Source organism: Molossus molossus, unplaced genomic scaffold, assembly GCF_014108415.1.
Source record: "Molossus molossus isolate mMolMol1 unplaced genomic scaffold, mMolMol1.p scaffold_m16_p_10, whole genome shotgun sequence".
Lineage (NCBI taxonomy): Eukaryota > Metazoa > Chordata > Mammalia > Chiroptera > Molossidae > Molossus > Molossus molossus.
The window spans coordinates 52,046,743-52,064,242 of record NW_023425345.1 but is presented as its reverse complement, the minus strand read 5'-3'; the positions used below and the strand labels follow the sequence as shown (position 1 = coordinate 52,064,242).

The 17,500-nt window shown below is 39.8% G+C and overlaps 1 protein-coding gene, 1 long non-coding RNA gene and 1 other non-coding gene across 8 annotated transcripts in view; 1 reads left to right on the top strand and 2 right to left on the bottom strand.

Moving 5' to 3' along the window:
- The window catches only part of TFCP2 (transcription factor CP2), a 73,801-nt gene that overhangs the window by 41,753 nt on the left and 14,548 nt on the right, over positions 1-17,500 (top strand). The window contains exons 8-15 of one of the 6 annotated variants that reach the window (XR_004958411.1): positions 50-138; positions 3,719-3,767; positions 4,458-4,551; positions 5,325-5,415; positions 8,854-8,978; positions 9,405-9,547; positions 14,823-14,874; positions 15,288-15,413. Coding sequence is in view for 5 of the 6 variants with exons in the window: in XM_036253109.1 (XP_036109002.1) it covers positions 50-138; positions 3,719-3,767; positions 4,458-4,551; positions 5,325-5,415; positions 8,854-8,978; positions 9,405-9,547; positions 14,823-14,874; positions 15,288-15,325 (681 nt within the window). In the remaining variant the exon portion in view is untranslated. Of the gene's footprint in view, positions 1-49; positions 139-3,718; positions 3,768-4,457; positions 4,552-5,324; positions 5,416-8,853; positions 8,979-9,404; positions 9,548-14,822; positions 14,875-15,287; positions 16,956-17,500 lie in introns of those variants that run through there. The other 5 variants (XM_036253111.1, XM_036253109.1, XM_036253107.1 and 2 more) reach the window with 5 other exon arrangements.
- LOC118624860 lies at positions 538-660 on the bottom strand. Its single transcript, XR_004958524.1, has one exon. It is a non-coding gene; the product is annotated as a small nucleolar RNA SNORA28 (small nucleolar RNA).
- LOC118624683 lies at positions 8,876-13,292 on the bottom strand. The gene is made up of 3 exons (XR_004958413.1): positions 13,241-13,292; positions 9,259-9,350; positions 8,876-8,988 (listed from the first exon to the last, which is right to left on the bottom strand). It is a non-coding gene; the product is annotated as an uncharacterized LOC118624683 (long non-coding RNA).

Below are 17,500 nucleotides of genomic sequence, written 5' to 3'. Positions count from 1 at the left end.
TACTAGGGTCAATTATACTTTTTAGTATTTAAGTTGTCCTTTGTTTTAGTGTTCTCCATGGCCTGAAATCACATATGTCAATAATTCCCCATCGCCTGGCTTCAACAGTTCGCATAGCAGTTTTTCTCTTGGGGAAGGGTAAGTCTAGGGAATAAATTGGCTTTTGTTTGTCCTAAATGTGTATTTTTTCATTATCTTTCTATAAACAAGATCTTTCCAAACTCATAAGTACTTCTTTTTTATTTTTCTTAAATATGTTTTAATTGATTTTTTTAGAGAGAGAGGAAAGGTGAGAGAGATTGAAACATCAATGTGAGAAACATCAATTGGCTGCCTCCTGCACGCCCCCTACTGGAGAGGGAGCTGGAAACCAAATAGGACCTCTCAGTCCATGGGTCGATGCTCAATCCACTGAGCCACACTGGCCAGGCTCAAATCAATAAGTACTTCTATTGGTCAGTCTTTGATGGATTTATGTAGTAACTGGGGTTTAGATTACCTTCAAAGAGAGTGAAAGTGTTTTGTTTTGTTTTTAACACTAAGTCTATATAACGGCTTGTCTCATAGAGACGAAAGCACCAGAATGGGTTAGACTTTGTTGCTACAGCAAGCTGAGATTGCGTCAGATAGTTTTGCTGCTGCTGCTGCTTTATTTTTTTTAATCCTCACCTGAGGATATTTTTCTGTTTATCTTCAGATAAAGTGGGAGGGAGAGAAAGAGAAACATCAATGTGAGAGGGACACATCAACTGGCTGCCTCCCCCACAACCCGACCAGGGCCGGGGACAAACCACAAGTGAGGTACATGCCCTTGGCTGGAGTCGAACTTGCAACTCATTGATCCATGGGCTGACGCTCTAACCGCTGAGCCAAACTAGCCAGGCGTCAGATAGTTTGGATCTTCTGCCACAGAGTGTTGCTTGAAGAGACTGAAAGAATTTGATATAGCCCTTTCTCTTCTTTTTTTCCTCCTATTAGAAAAATCACATTTACAGTCAGTTTTCAGTAGTTCAGGGACTGATTTCCTGGGCTTTTCACTTCTCCCTATTACTGCTTACTTCTGGTTATTTCACTTCCTGATCATACTCTAACCAGAGAGTGATCATCAGAATTCAAACACAGTTGTATAAACATTACTCTCTGTTTTGTTACTTATTAAGAATGATCCTAACACCTAATTATCATGAATCTTTGCTAATCAGGAGAAGAAAGTTGAACATAATAGTTAAAGTGTGTCTTATCCCCCTAGCATTTAGCATATATTCCACATAGGCCAAATTTCAAATAGGCTATGAAATGTGTGAATATATTGGTTGAATGTGTGTCTTTTAATTTATTTAGGCTCTGTGTTCAACCTACTTCTGAAATATTTAATTAAGGTGGCGTAAATATTTAAAATGTAACAATTAAGAATAAAAATAGATAGAAGTTTTAGAGTTTTAGAAAGAATAGATAACTAAGGCTTTGAGATAAATTACTCACTAAATTTGAAGACTGAATTTGAACTTTGCAATTAAGGCAGAAAAAAGAAAGAAAAAGATTTTTTTTTTAAAGAAAAATCTCTTGCCTGCCCCATGTGGCTTAGTAGATAGGGCATTGTCCCATGGACTGAGAGGTTCGAGTTCAATTCCCTATCAAGGCACATGCCCGGGTTTCGGGTTTGATCCCTAATAGCGGTGTGCAAGAGCACCTGATTCATGTTTCTCTCTCACATCAATGTTTCTGTCTGTCTCTCTCTTAAAAATCAATGAAAAACATATTTAAAAAAAAAAAGAAAGGGCCCTGGCTGGTTTGGCTCAGTGGTTATAGCGTCGACCTGCGGACCAGAGAGTCCTGGGTTCGGTTTCTGCTAGGGGCGCGTACCTCGGTTGCGGTTTGTCCCCGGCCCGGTTGGGGTCTTGTGGGTGGCGACCACTTGGTGTGTCTCTCTCACATCGATGTTTCTCTCTCTCTCTTCCTCCTTCTTTCCCTCCCACTCTACATCTCAAGATAAAGTGCAAAAATGTCCTCGGGTGAGGATTAAAAAAAAAAAGAAGAAAAATCTCATTACCCATGTGGATTATTCAGTCTACTTATAAGCAATTTTTTTTTTTTTTTCCTCACCCGAGGATTTTTTTGCATCCATCTTCAGATAGAGCGGGAGGGAGCGAGGGAGGAAGAGAGAGGGAGAAAGATCAATGTGAGAGAGACACATTGACTGGTCACCACCTACACGACCCAAACCGGGGCCAGGAACAAACTGCAACCGAGGTACGCGCCCTTAGCGGGAACCAAACCCAGAACTCTCTGGACCGCAGGCCGACGCTCTAACCGCTGAGCCAAACTGGCCAGGGCCTTATGAGCAATTTTAAATGTTAGGTAGGTCCAGCCTGTGTGGCTCAGTGGTTGAGTGTCAACCCATGCACTAAGAGGTCGCCAGTGTGATTCCCAGTCAGGACACATGCCCAGGTTGTGGGCCCGATCTTCAGTCGGGGGCGTGCAGGAGGCGGCCAGTGGATGTTTTCTCTCATCGATATTTCTATCTTTCTCCCCCTCTCACTTCCTCTCTAAAATCAATAAAGGGAAAAAAAAATTTTTTTAAATAAATAAATATTACATAGGATTTAAGGGGGTTTTTTCCCCCTTTTTCATGTACTTCATTATTAGGCTCAAATTTCCTTTCCTAAAAGAAGTAAACGTGAGGGAAGAGGGACAATTTGTAAAATGAAAGTACAGGGAAAAACCCACACTGTAGAAAAAGCCCTTGAATTACAAATTAGCACTAATTTTTGAAGCTGTTTCAAAAATAATTATTGTTTTTATTATAAAAGGTATATGATCACATTGCATTTTATACTTAAAAAAAATTCTTTATTGATTTTGGAGAGAGTAAGGGGGAGAGAGAGAGAGAAACATCGATGAGAGAGAACATCCACAGCTGCCTCCTGCATGCCCCCTACTGGGGATTTTGCCCACAACCTGGGCATGTGTCCTGACTGGGAATCAAACTGGTGACCTCTTAGTGCATGGGTCAATGCTCAACCCCTGAGCCACACTGGCCAGGAGCATTTTATATATTTTATTCTAATTTTTTTTCTGTGTATGTTAGTACATTTATATATTGAATTCAGTAGTAATATATTGATTACTTTTACATTCTGATATTTAGTTTACATTCTAATAAATTTATGTTAAATAGTTTATGCCATAATTTATCTAATAAGTCCCAACTTGTATCTTGAAATCTTTTTCAATTTCTCCAATAGTAAAAAAATGTTGCAAATGACATAGATCTCCCCTCCCCCGCAAATCTTTACAATAAATAAATTAACAGATAATAGAAGTATTGGGTCCAAGAGTAAGAATGTTTTGTTAGACCTGGCCAGTTTGGCTCAGCAGTTAGAGTGTCGGACTGAGGACCAAAGAGTCGCAGGTTTGATTCCTGTCAAGAGCATGTACCTTGGTTGTGGTTTGTCCTCGGCCCTGGTTGGGGTTGTGCAGGAGGCAACCAGTCGACATATCCCTCTCATATCGATGTTTCTCTCTCTCTCCCTCCATCCCACTCTATCTGAAGATAAATAGAAAAATAGCCTCGGGTGAGGATTTAAAAAAAGAATGTTTTATGAGAGAGTACAGATTCCTTTAAATCTCTAGTTTAGGAATTGTGAGAGTGAAGAATGAGATGATGAACCCTAGTATGTGTCATGGACTCATCCTTTCATTATAAATGTTTCTTTAGAAATGGTTCACCAAACCACCAGCCAGAGCCACCTCCTCCGGTCACAGATGTAAGTCTAAAGTTAAATGTCAGTTATTGCATTACTAAATGTCTAATAATGCTTTTTTTTTTAATTGTTGAAAGAATTACAGATGTTCTTCCTTTTTCCCCCATTGACTCCCTCCTCCCCTTTCCTATCTCCCTTCTGCTTTCCCCAGCCTAATGTCTGTGTCCATTGATTGTGCATATATGCATATAAGTTCTTTCCTTTATCTCTTCCTACTCCTCCCACTCCACATCCCTCTGAGGTTTGTCAGTCTCTTTCCTACTTCCATGACTCTGGATCTATTCTGATTGACAGCTTATTTTGTTCATGATTTGCCATAATGTAATGTCTGATAATATGTTGATGACTCTGCAGTTCAGTAGAAGTGCCCAACTTTTAAGAATTATTCATTCATTCATTAAACAAATATTGATTGAATTTTTACTATGAACACATACTATGTTAGGGACTGGAGATATGAAACAAGCAATGCAGGACCCCTGTATTTAAGGGACTTACAATCTAGTGGGGAAGATAAAGATGGAATTCCAAGGGTATGTTACATGGTTAGTGAAAGAAGACTGGTGTATAAACAACTTCCAAGCAAACTAGGTCTGTCTGAGTGTTTGGCTGTGTGTTACCTAATAATATAACATTGGCCTTTTTGACGTTTAGTCTGTTTAGTTATCAAAAAAATTGCTTACTCTCTTTCAGAACCTCTTGCCAACAACCACACCTCAGGAAGCTCAGCAGTGGTTGCATCGAAACCGGTTTTCTACATTCACAAGGCTTTTTACAAACTTCTCAGGTTAAATTTGCTTGTCCTTTTGCTTTCCCCAACATGGGATATTCTTTTACATTCCAAGGCTTCCTGGTGTCCATACGAGTGGGGTGTGTGTGTGTGTGTGTGTGTGCACGCTGTGAAATACTTAAAAAAAATGATCTCAGTTTATACTCACTTTAATTCTTTATAACACTTTAAAAATGTATATTCCATATAGTATTTTATAAAGGAGCATTTGCAGGTAGTCTGAACTTTTCCCCTTGATGTCACTATTTTGTATTTTATTTGTACATTCCATTTTTATTTAACACCTTTGGTGTACCAGGTATGGTAGGAATACACAGATGGATAAGGCATATTTCCTGATCATTCATCTTCTAGAATCAAAAAAATCAAATCAAAATAGCCCTCCCCCAAAGGATAAACAAGCGGTTATGATGTATAGATATGAAGGTAGGCATTTAGGAGAGGGTCTGGGGTTAGGGAGCATATGTGATGCATGAAGAATGAGGAGTCTGTTGGTCAGACTGTGGAAGGTTATTTCAGGCAGGAGAAGAACTTCTCATTAGTCATCATCAGTATGATGAAAGCATAGGGTTAAGTGCAGAAGTAATTGGGTGGAAATTGAGGTGGGAGTGGAAGCAGGGGCCAGGTCATGGAGGGCCTTATATACCATGCAGAAGATTATGGACTGTAACATAGTAGTAATGAGGTATCCTTGTAGCAGAGCCCATTTTAGTGGTCATTAATGTAGAGAGTCTTTGCCTCTATCACCCATTTTCTTATATTTATTTCAGGGGCAGATTTATTGAAACTAACTAGAGATGATGTGATCCAAATCTGTGGCCCTGCAGATGGAATCAGACTTTTTAATGCATTAAAAGGCCGGTATGTGATTAGTGTTAAAATATCAGTGAGGTTGGATTTCAAATGGATTCGGATTCAGGGACTCTTCACGATACTAATTGCACAGCTAAATACATCTTGTCAAAACATTGTATTTGAATACTAACTATGTACCAAATAAACAAAGATAAAAAATATCCTTTTTCACACTTGATTCAAGGAATTCTTCATGATATCTCATTTTTTTATTTTCAGGTAGTTTTTTTTCACTCAATAAATATTTATTGTCCCTATTATGAGCCATTAAGCTTTGTAGATTCATTGGTGAGCAAAATAAACAGGGTAGCCTATATCATGGAGACTACTTTCTAATAGGAAGAGATAAAGACATATAAACAGTATTTTTTAAATTTGTTAATCCTTACCTGAGAATATTTTTCCATTGAATTTTAGATAGAATGGAAAGGAGAGAGGGAGAGACAGAGAGAGACACATTGACGTGAGAGAGAGAGTTGTATTAGTTGGTTGCCTTCCACACAACCTTGATTAGGGCTGGGGATTGAACCTGCAACCCAGGTACGTGCCTCTGTCCAGGAATTGAATCTGTGACCCTTTGGTCCATGGGCCGACACTCTAACTGCTGAAGCCAAACAGGGCATAAACAGTATATTGGATAGTGATAGTGCTTTGAAGGAAAACAAAAACAAGGTTGTGACCTATAGAGTACCTAGAATTTGCTTAGGAACAATCTATCTGAGGAGGGATTATCAATTATCTACAGCCATACCATCCTGAACACACTAATCTTATCTGATCTCCAAGCTAAGCAGGGTTGGGCCTGGTTAGTACTTGGATGGGAAGAGAGATTATTTTAACTGGAAGGTATGAGGTCTGTCATATGAGGGAAGAGCCTTCTAGGCTAAAGGAACAACAGATTTAAAGGCCCTAATTCAGTTTTAGCTAGAGAAGAGATCATTCTTAAGTTTGGGTAGGAATTGCTTAAGTGTTTTCTTACAAATATTATTTATAATACAGAGAGTGATTTATAGACCCAGTTGGTGGTTTCCAATTTCCAATAGGTACTAGAAATATTATTGGAAAACCAAACAGGTCAACGCCTTAGAACAAAATCAGTGACTAAATAATGAAACAGATTATGAAATATTTGTGTTTGTGCATATCACAATAGTTATCAGGTTGGCTATAATCTTGAAAAATTTTAAGGAAAGAGGTGAAAGTCAGGGGTAAATGACTTGGGGGAAAAGAATGGACATTCAGTTTTTAAATGTATTATCTAAAGATCATTAAGAACTAGGGAGCAGTGATGGAAAAAAATAAGTTTTTTATATCCTCACCTGAGGACATTTTTTTCTTTTTCATTTTTTGTTCAGATAGAGTGGGAGGGGGGGAGAGAGAGAGAGAGAGAGAGAAAGAGAAAGAGAAAGAGAAACAAACATCAATGTGAAAGGGACACATCAAGTGGCTGCCTCCTGCACACACAACCCAACCAGGGCCAGGGACAAACTGCGACCAAGGTATGTGCCCTTAGGGGGAACCGAACCCGGATCTCTCCGGACTGTGGGCCAATGCTCTAACCGCTGAACCAAACCGGAGCGGTTAGAGCGTTGGCCCGCGGTCCGGAGAGACCCGGGTTCGGTTCCTGCTAAGGGCACATACCTCGGTCGCAGTTTGTCCCTGGCCCTGGTTGGGTTGTATGGGTGGTAACCAGTTGATGTGTCTCTCTCACATCGATGTTTCTCTCTCTCTCTTCCTCCCTCTCTCCCTCCTGCTCTATCTGAAGATAAATGCAAAAATGTCCTAGGGTAAGGATAAATAAAGAAAGAAAGAAATAGACCTGGCTGGTTTGGCTCAGCTGTAGAGCATTGGCCCATGGACCAATGAGTCACAGGTTCAAGTCCAGCCAAGGGCACACGTACCTCAGTTGTGGTTTGTCTCTATCCCTGGTTGGGGTCATGTGGGAGGCAACCACTTGATATCTCCCTCTCATGTTGATGTTTCTCTCTCCCTTTCTCTCCTCTCTCTATCTGAAGATAAATAGAAAAATATCCTCAGACGAGGATTTGAAGGGAGGGAGGGAGGGAAGGGAGGGAGGGAGAGAGAGAGGAAGGAAGGAAGGAAGGAAGGAAGGAAGGAAGGAAGGAAGGAAGGAAGGAAGGAAGGAAGGAAGGAAGGAAGGAAGGAAGGAAGGGAGCCATAAAATAATGAGATCAAGTAGTAATTATCAAGTAGTAATTGAATACTTTCATCAAAGAAGTAAGAACAGAAAGAAGGCTTAGGCTATTTAGAAGATAATGAGGAAAATAAGACTCTCCAGTTTACTATATTGGTACTTGTAAATAAAAGGTATATCTTGAACCTGACTCAAAACAGTGGCTCATACATTTTGAATATAGATGGTGCCTGACTTATAATGGCTCAGCTTAGAATTGTTCAACTTTATGACGATGTGAAAGTGATATGCAGTCATTAGAAACTGTACTTCAAATTGAATTTTGATCTTTTACCAGGCTCTAGTGATAAGTGATATGATACTCTGTAATGCTGAGCAGTGGCAGTGAGATGATTTTGCCCAACTGTAGGTTCATGTAAGTGTTCTGATCATGCTTAAGGTAGGCTAGGCTAAACTATGGTGTTTGGTAGGTTAGTTGTATTAAATACATTTTCGATTTATGATATTTTCAACTTAACGATGGGTTTATAGGGACATGACCTCACTATGTGTTGAGGAACATCTGTATTTCTTTTTTTTATTGTTTTTTTTCTTTATTGATTTTAGAGAGAGAGAAAGGGAGGAGAGAGAGAGGTAGAAACATCGATGAGAGAGAACATCAATTGGCCACCTCCTGCATGCCCCCCACAGGGGATTTGGTCTACAACCTGGGCATGTGCCCTGACCGGGAAACAAATCAACGACATCTTGGTGCATGGGTTGACGCTCAACCACTGAGCAACACCAGCCAGGCAGGAACATCTGTTTTTCTAACCTTCACATCAAAAGTAAAAAACTCAGGGGAAGAAGGGGAGGAAGGTGTCAGTGGGGGAAAAATGAGAAACATCTGTAACAAAAACAAATTAATAAAAAAAAAAAAGTAAACTCAGATGATGACAGAGGCCACATGTAAATGAGTGACAGTCAAGTCTGGAGGGTATTGAAGAATGTATGCCCCATGCAAGGGATTGTTTTCTTGTAGGTGAGGGCTTTGGATTACCACATCTGATTTTTGAAGAAAAGTAAAAAATTCAGAGGTTTATATGATACCTTCTGTTGGAAGGAATTCAGTTAAATGCGCACACATACACATAGTGGGGAGCTAATAAAACATGGCAAATGAGCTGCGTTGGCCCCTAGGCTGCCAATTTTTAACCCTTGCTCTATAGTATTAATGTAAGTACACAAGTCTCCCTTAAAATGTGCTTACCATGAAAAATGTAAGACTAACAGCTTTTTTTTCTCCTTAGGATGGTGCGCCCAAGGCTAACCATCTATGTTTGTCAGGAATCCTTGCAGTTGAGGGAGCAGCAGCAACAGCAGCAGCAACAGCAGCAGAAGCATGAGGATGGAGACTCAAATGGTACTTTCTTCGGTAGGTCATTCTGGACAGGCCAGGACAGATATGAAAAAAGTAAAAAGAAGACTTACCAGCATGTGTGATAGGAATTTATTTATTAAACAGCAGATTTAGCATTTGTAGAAGTAATGGTAATAGCTGACGTTTATTGAGTTCCTAATACATGTCAGCAATATTCTCAGCACTTTATTACATGTTTAAATTTTTACAACTAGTGTCTCCTCTTTGCAGATCTTATTGTTATCTCCCACATTTAGGTGAGGAAAATGAGGCTTAGAGGTGTTAAATAACTTACCCCAGGTCATACACTAGCAAGTGGTTGAGTCAGGACTCAGGATTTGACTCCTAGTTCTTCAGAGAAGTGGGCATTCCTAGTGATCAGATTACCTGTAAGAGCAGATAAACTTTGTACTGACTGCTATTGCTCTCTCCCTTTTGCAGTGTACCATGCCATCTACCTGGAAGAATTGACAGCTGTTGAACTGACAGAAAAAATTGCTCAGCTTTTCAGCATTTCCCCTTGCCAGATCAGCCAGATCTACAAGCAGGGGCCAACAGGAATCCATGTACTCATTAGTGATGAGGTAGATTTCCAGAACAGCTGGATCACCAGATGACAATGAATTTGTCAGGGCATGTGACAGGAGTAGGAGCAGTTCTATTGGGGCACAGTGCTCTGTTTTTTGGACCAGAGGTTATCAAATGTTATTGCTTCCTTACCTCCTAGAATAATTTTTTAAAAACGTGTATCCCCTTGCACATTTTTAGGGACTTAACATTTTTTCTCTTAAGTTTAAATAAAGTTGCAAAAGATGTTATTTCTGGGCATATTTTATGACATTTAAAAATGAAATGGTGCCTGGCTGGTGTGGCTCACTGGCTGAGTGTTGACCCATGCACCAAGAGGTTGCTGGTTCAGTTCCTGGCCAGAGCACATGCCCAGGTTGTGGGCCAAATCCCCAGTGGGGGACATGCAGGAGGCGGCCAATCGATGTTCTCTCTTATCGATGTTTCTATCTCTCTCTCCCTCTCCCTTCTTTTCTCTCTAAAATCAGTAAAGAAAAAAAAAATGAAATGGTTGCCCAGCTGGATGGCTCAGTTGGTTGATTGTGATCCTCTGCACCAAAAGGTTGCTGGTTTGGTTCCTGGTCAGGACCCATACCTGGGTTGCACATTCATCCCCAGTTGGGGCATGTACGAAAGGCAACCAATCAGTGTTTCTCTTTCTCTTCCTCTCTAATCATGTCCTTAGGTGAAGATTAGAAAAAAAAAAAAATGAAATGGTTCCTTCACTATTCTGTTATCTATGTAACCTAAATACAAGAGTGATTTAATACCATCATTTGTTTTAAAAAAATACGTGAATATACTTTTAAAATATTCTTGAATAATTTTAGAGAGACAAGACGGGGGAGAGAGAAAGAAACATCAGTGAGAGAGAACATCAATTGGCTGCCTCCTGCACACACCCCACTGGGGATCTGGCTCACAACCTGGGCATGTGCCCTGACTGGGAATCGAACCAGTGACCTCTTGGTGAATTGGTCAGTGGTCAACCATTGAGCTACACTGACTGGGCATGAATATACTTTTTTTTTTAATCCTCACCCGAGGACATTTTTCGATATTTTGTTTAGATAGAGTGGGAGGGGGAGAGAGAGAGAAACATTGACGTGAAAGGGACATATCGAGTGGTTGCCACCCACACGACCCAACCAAGGCCGAGGACAAACTGCAACTGAGGTACGTGCCGTTAGCGGGAACCGAACCTGGGTCTCTCTGGACCGCAGGCCGACGCTCCAGGGCATGAATATATTTTTTAGCATAATTGTATATAATTTCCTTGAATTCATATTTCCATTTACTTTCTGTGTAGAATTTTAGCATAACATTTTTATGTTTGAACATTTTTATTAAGGAACTTTTAAATATGTTCTTTGATTTTAGAGAGAGAGGAAGGGAGAGGGAGGGAGAAAGAGAGAAGCATCAACAAACGAGAACCATCCATTGGTTGCCTCCTGCACACCCCCTACTGGGGATCACCTACAACTGGGCATGTGCCCTGATTGGGACTCTAACTGGCGATCTCTCAGTGCATGGGATGATGTTCAACCAACTGAGCCACACCAACCAGAGCTTGAACATTTTTTATTAATTATTCTATCATATTTCGTTGAAACAAAAATTTGTTGCAACAGAAAAATTTGTTTCAGTAAAATTTTTTTTTTTTTTTTATGTTTAAATTGCACCTTTTATTTGGCTTGAGGGAACAGTTCTCTCTCTTTTTTTTTTTTTTCCACATCTTTATTGTTGGATGTAAAATGTATTACAGATGTTCCACATTTTTCCCCCATTGACCCCCTCCTCCCCACTCCCGCCCCCCTCCCACCTTTTCCCAAACTATTGTCCATGTCCATTGGTTATGCATATAAGTTCTTTGGTTTATTTCTTCCCACCCCCCCAACCCCTTTCCCTTTGAGGTTTGTCAGTCTAGCAATGAATTTGTGCTTCTTAATCCCTTCACCTTTTTCATCCATTCCCCCAACCCCCTTCCCAACTGGCAACCAACAAAATGTTCTCTGTATCTATGAGAATGTTCCTGTTCTTCCTGTTCATTTTGTTTGTAGATTCCATTGTTGATAGATATGTATTCATTGCCATTTTGTTTGTTCATACATTTTATCTTTTTCTTTAAAAAGACCCTTCATCATTTCATATAATAACGGTTTGGTAGTGATGAACTCCTTTAACTTTTTCTTGTCTGGGAAAGTTTTTATATGTCCATCGATTCTAAATGACAGCTTTGCAGGATAGAGTAATTTTGGTTGTAGGTTCTTGGTTTTCATCACTCTGAATATTTCTTGCCACTCCCTTCTGGCCTGCAAAGTTTCTTTTGAGAAATCAGCTGACAGCCTAATGGGAACTCCCTTGTAGGTAACTAGCTGCCTTTCTCTTGCTGCTTTTAAGATTCTCTCTTTGTCTTGAACCTTTTGCATTTTGATGATGATGTGTCTTGGTGTGGGCCTCTTGGGGTTCATCTTGTTTGGGACTCTCTGTGCTTTCTGGACTTGTATGTCTCTTTCCTTCACCAAGTTAGGAAAGTTTTCTGCCATTATTGTTTCAAACAGGTTTTCGATTTCTTGTTCTCTCTCTTCTCCTTCTGGCACCCCCAAGATGCGAATGTTGGCACGCTTGAAGTTGTCCCAGAGGCTCCTTACACTATCCTCATTTTTTGGATTCTTTTTTCTTTTTGCTGTTCTGATTGGGCATTTTTTTGCTTCCTTATATTCCAAATCGATGGTTTGCTCCTTGGATTTATGTACTCTATTATTGAAGCTATGTAAATTATTCTTTATTTCAGTTAAAGCCTCCTTCGTTTCTAACTGTGCAGCGATCATTTCTGACTGGTCCTTTTTTATGCTCTTGAGGCCCTCACTGAGTTCATTGAGCATCCTTATAAGCAGTATTTTGAACTCAGCATCTGTTAGGTTGCTTATCTCCATTTCGCTTAGTTCTTTTCTTGGGGTTTTGTTCTGTTCTTTCATTTGGGACCTGTTTCTTCGTCTCCTCATTTTGGCTGCCTCCCTGTGTTTGTTTCTGTGTATTACTTAACGAGCGGTATGGGGCTCGCTGAGACCCGATGTTGCTCATTTGAAAGAATTTAGGAAAAACCTGAAGCAGGATCTAAGACAGGCCAATCCTATGGTTAAGCAAGTGGCAACAGCTTGGGTGAGCTTGAAAGTTGAATGGGGCGGGGCGGGGCCTCAGGGAGTCACCAGGGCGGGGCTACCAGTGTGAGCCAGGTTGCTGGAGTCCCAGATATGGCTTCTGTCTGCCGCCCCAGGGAAGGGCTCACCAAAGGAACAAAGGCCTCTTACAGCACGTTTGTCCAGGAGAATGCCCCCTCTCCAGCCCTCGCTCCAGTGCCAAACAGCTCAGTTCTTCCCTGTATTTCTCTGATGCCCCTCGAGCTGCCTCCCCTCCGAGCTTAGAGGGAGAGAGTCCGACCAGTCCGTGCGCGGGCCCTTTAGGGCTCCAGCCCGGTCAGCTTCCCTGAGCCTCAGTTTCTGCTGGTTTTTCCAGCCAGAAGTTATGGGGACTTCTCTTCCTGGCACTGGAACCCTGAGCGGGGCACCTGGTGTGGGACGGGGACCCCTCAGTCCTCAAGAAGGACCTTCCCAGCCGCGGGAGCCTCCTGATTTTTATCCACCACGCTTGGGTGTGGGACCAGCCCGTTGCACCGCCACCGCCACCCCTCACGCCGCCGCCCCTCCTACCGGTCTGGATGTAGCTGCTTTTTTTTTTTAATTCCGTAGTTGTAGGACTTCCATTCAGCTTGATTTCAGGCGGTTTTGGATGATGGTTGTTCTATAGTTTTGTTGTAACTTGGATGTGGTTGTGGGAGAACGAGATACTGCGTTTCCCTACGCCGCCATCTTGACCGGATCTCCTGTTTCAGTAAAATTGATAAATTATTTCTTCTGAATAGAATTAACACTATTATACATTTGATTAAAACAATATAAATTTATTACGTGTTTTGATAAATAATTATTAAACATTTATAAGGCCCTGGCCAGTTTGACTCAGCAGTTAGAGTGTTGGCCCGCAGACTAGAGAGTCCCGGGTTTAATTCCCGCTGAGGGTACATACCTCGGTTGCGGTTCGTCCCTGGCCCCGTTTGGGGTTGTGTAGGTGGCAGCCAGTCAATGTGTCTCTCTTACATTGATGTTTCTCTCTGCCTCTTTCTCCCTCCCTCCCTTCTGCTCTTTCTGAAGATAAATGCAAAAATGTCCTCGGGTGAGGATAAAAAGAAAAAATTTATGTTAATCCGTTAATGAAATGGATGGTATTGTTTGATTCCCTACCCCCTATCCCACACACAATTCATAGATGAATACTGCCTATAGAATTAAATTTCATCTGTTTGTTTTTCCTCTAGATTTAAGTGCTGTGGAACCTGATTCACATTTATTGACCAACAGCAATGGATGGAGTTTTGTTATGAAACCATTGCTGGATTTTTTTTTTTTTTAACTTCTGCATTATGTGCCAAGAATTACATAGTAATGTTGTCAAAAATTATTCTGAATCATATATCACTTGACAGTTTGTGATTAGGTAACTTCAATTCTGGTGAAAGGAGAGAATTGGTAACCCGTGACCCCCACAAAGAATTTGTTACCCAGTCATTAGAGTTTACATTTGCAGTTATACTTGGGCATTCTGGAGGCTTTTATACCCTAGGGCAATGCATTTGGGTAGGATTCCAGGATGGTGAAACTCATTCCTGTATTTTATAAAATGGGAAAAGGGAGTGTGAAAAGGGAAAGTGGGAAAGGAAAACTAAAGAGGCAGTTTTAGAGAAGAGTAGATATAGAAGTTGGAGAATTAAAAGTCAGTTCTCCCTTATGGGCCTCTTAGTGTCTGTGTACCGCATGGAAAGTCTTGAGATTAACCCAGGAAATTGCAGACTACAATTTTAAGATCATTTTTCTAGACTACTTAGCTTTTAGAACTTAAAAACTAAATGGGAGCCCCCCTGGTGTGGCTCAGTGGATTGAGCCTCAGCCCTGGACTGAGAGGTCTGGTTTCGATTCCTGGTCAGGGCACATGCCTGGGATTTGGGCTCAATCCCCAATAGGGGACCTGCAGGAGGTGGCTGATCCATGTTTCTCACATTGATGTTTCTCTCTCACTAAAAAAACAATAAAAACATATTTTTTTAAAAAAAAACCTAAATGGGAGAAAACAAAGGATTTATCACTTAAATCTAATGTAATAAAAAGCCACATAAGCAAAATAAATACAATAAACCGAAATTTTTAATAATCAGCGAATTTTCTTGCTTTATTTCAGATGATACAGAATTTTCAGGAAGAAGCCTGTTTTATTCTGGACACAATGAAAGGTAATAAAATAGTAAGACAAACACCATTTTCTAAGGAGTTTAAGAACTTTTTTTCATACTTTGAGGAGAGGGAAGGTATCAACCACTGTTTTGAGGTAGAGAAAGTGACATTATTAGAGGTGGTTCCTTAGTTTGAATTGGCTTCTTGTCATTATTAGAATAGACAAAGTGTAACTGATGATTCTCTGCCATTCCCTTTCACCTTCTATGGACAAATGAGGAGATTGAGGCATGTTGTTTTTATAATGCATATTTATTGTGAGTATTCTGTGATAATTAATAAGTGTGCTGCTCTTTGCCCTGCTCTATTTTTTTTCTTTCTCAGAAGAACCTAACTAGTTTTTTCTCCCTGCTGTATTTTAAAGGTGACTAAAGATTATTCTCTCTTTCTTTTCTGTTTTTTTTTTTAACAGCAGAAACCAATGATAGCTATCATATTATACTGAAGTAGGTGTGGGACATTCCATCCTCAGTGGCTGCTGCTTCCTTCACCTCTTGGAAACTCCCCTCTTGAAGGGGTCGCAAATGGAGATTTGAAGGTCCGCAGGAACCTGACCCATCTGACTGTGTGTGTGTGTGTGTGTTTGTGTGTGTGTGTGTGTGTTGGGGGAAGTAGGTAATGCAGGCCATGGAGTTAGAATCCCAGCCATCTGTGTTGGCCCAAGCTCTTGTGTCACACACAGATTACTGCCCAATATGCATTTCTGCAGCTGTTTCTTAGTTAAGTTTTCTGGACCCTGTTGTTGTTGAATATCAATAGAAACTCCACATCATTTGGGGTGTATGTAGGCCATAATGATGATGAGAATTGTGTGATGTTTAATGGAAAGATGTTAAATTTTGTGATATGGAGCTATGTAATTTTTTTCTAATATAAAAAAGTGAACATCTATATTCATAAGACTAGATACTCAGTCTCTTTTGCATAGAACATAAACTGGCTTTGTACCACAGTTGGCCCCTGAAAACCTCATCAAAGAGAAATACTGAGATAGACTAGAATTTTTCTTTTGATTCCTCTGTTATACTATGACTAATAGTAATTTTAGCTAACATTTATGGAGCATTTATTTGTGCCAGCCAGTGTGATAAATTCTTTTAATGGATTATCTTGTTTAAATCCGTTTACTAATCCTATATGAAGTAGGCAATAATAATCCCTAATTGAAGATGAGGAAATGGAGATAATGTGGCTAAGTAGCTTGCTGAGTAAAGGGCAACGAACAGGCAGGGATGCTGAAGTCCAAACCCAGGCAGTCTGGCTCTTACTAATCGCCACCCACTGCTGCCACCCTTGCAGTACTCTGTGCTTGCCATCATTTCCTACTGTGGCTCTTCCAGTGAACAGGACATAGCACTGAGTAAGAACTGCATATTTAACCACTGAAGGGGAAAAACCACACATAAATAATGATGAACAAATCAAAACTTACAAAAAGTGAAAACATAGGTCCTTTGTAAGCATCATCAGTTATCAGATCACAGAATTCGAGGTGGTGGAAACTAGGGATATTCTGCAACTCCCAAAATTCACTGTTCTTGAATGACCATCTCAAACTATTTATTAATGAGATAAACTAACCCCCCTTTCTCTTTCCCATCTCTGCATTTTCTCTGGGTATAAGAAGTTCTTTCACTTGTGTAGTGTTCTTTTATTTAAGGTTTATAAGAAATTCCTTCTGATTCCATTCACATTCTTACCATATATTTTTGTTCTTTCTTAAAGAATGATCGTGTGTTTACATGTGTAAGACTGTCGGTCTTTTTATTTCACATGTAAAGTTTTATCCAGAAATCCCTTTACACATATGTTGAGGTGAAAAAAAGATAATGTTCAAAGATTATGTATTGGATTTGGGTCTGTGTGTGTTTTTAAAGCATTTGATAATGTTTAAATGTTTTTATACAGAGATTTTTGTTCATTAAAATCAACTTGCAACATGGTTCATTTCTTTTGACTGGAAACAAATTGAAAACTTTGAAACTAGAAAATAAGTCAACTAACTTGTTTAGAACTGACCTGGGCAACTTGACATCTTAGGCCAAAATATTTTTTTAGTGAATGATTACCAGATGTCTCTGTTTTAGGGGGATATTTCTAGTTATACTCTGTTCCTAGCCTGGTTCTCAGCTTCAGGGAAGTCAGCTCTCAGCAGGCTTCTATTGTGTTGGTTTTGTTTTATTTCTATTCTGTCTGAATAATGTTAGGCTAGGAGGGTTCGACTAGATGACTTTTAAGATCTCTTCTAAATCTAACTCTGTGACTCTTGTTTACTACAAATGATACATAGAGTTCTATTAATATATTTTCTGTAAATTTACACTTATTAATTTTGGAGTTAGGGGTTTTTAAAGAGTACGTAGTCTTCAAATTTATAGGAATGAATTTATACAAGCTTGTAATCACAGATCCTTAAATTATCCAGAAGATCTCTTAGGCTTTCTTTAGCTCCAGAAAATATTTGTAGTGTCAATACTATATAATTGGTAAGAATTAGTCTAGTGATAGAACATTGTGATTATTCAACTTCATTTAAAAGTTGCATCTGTTAACTATCCTTTCAATTATTTATTTATTTTTTTAAACTATCCTTTCAATTAAATGAAAATTTAAAACTAACCTTTT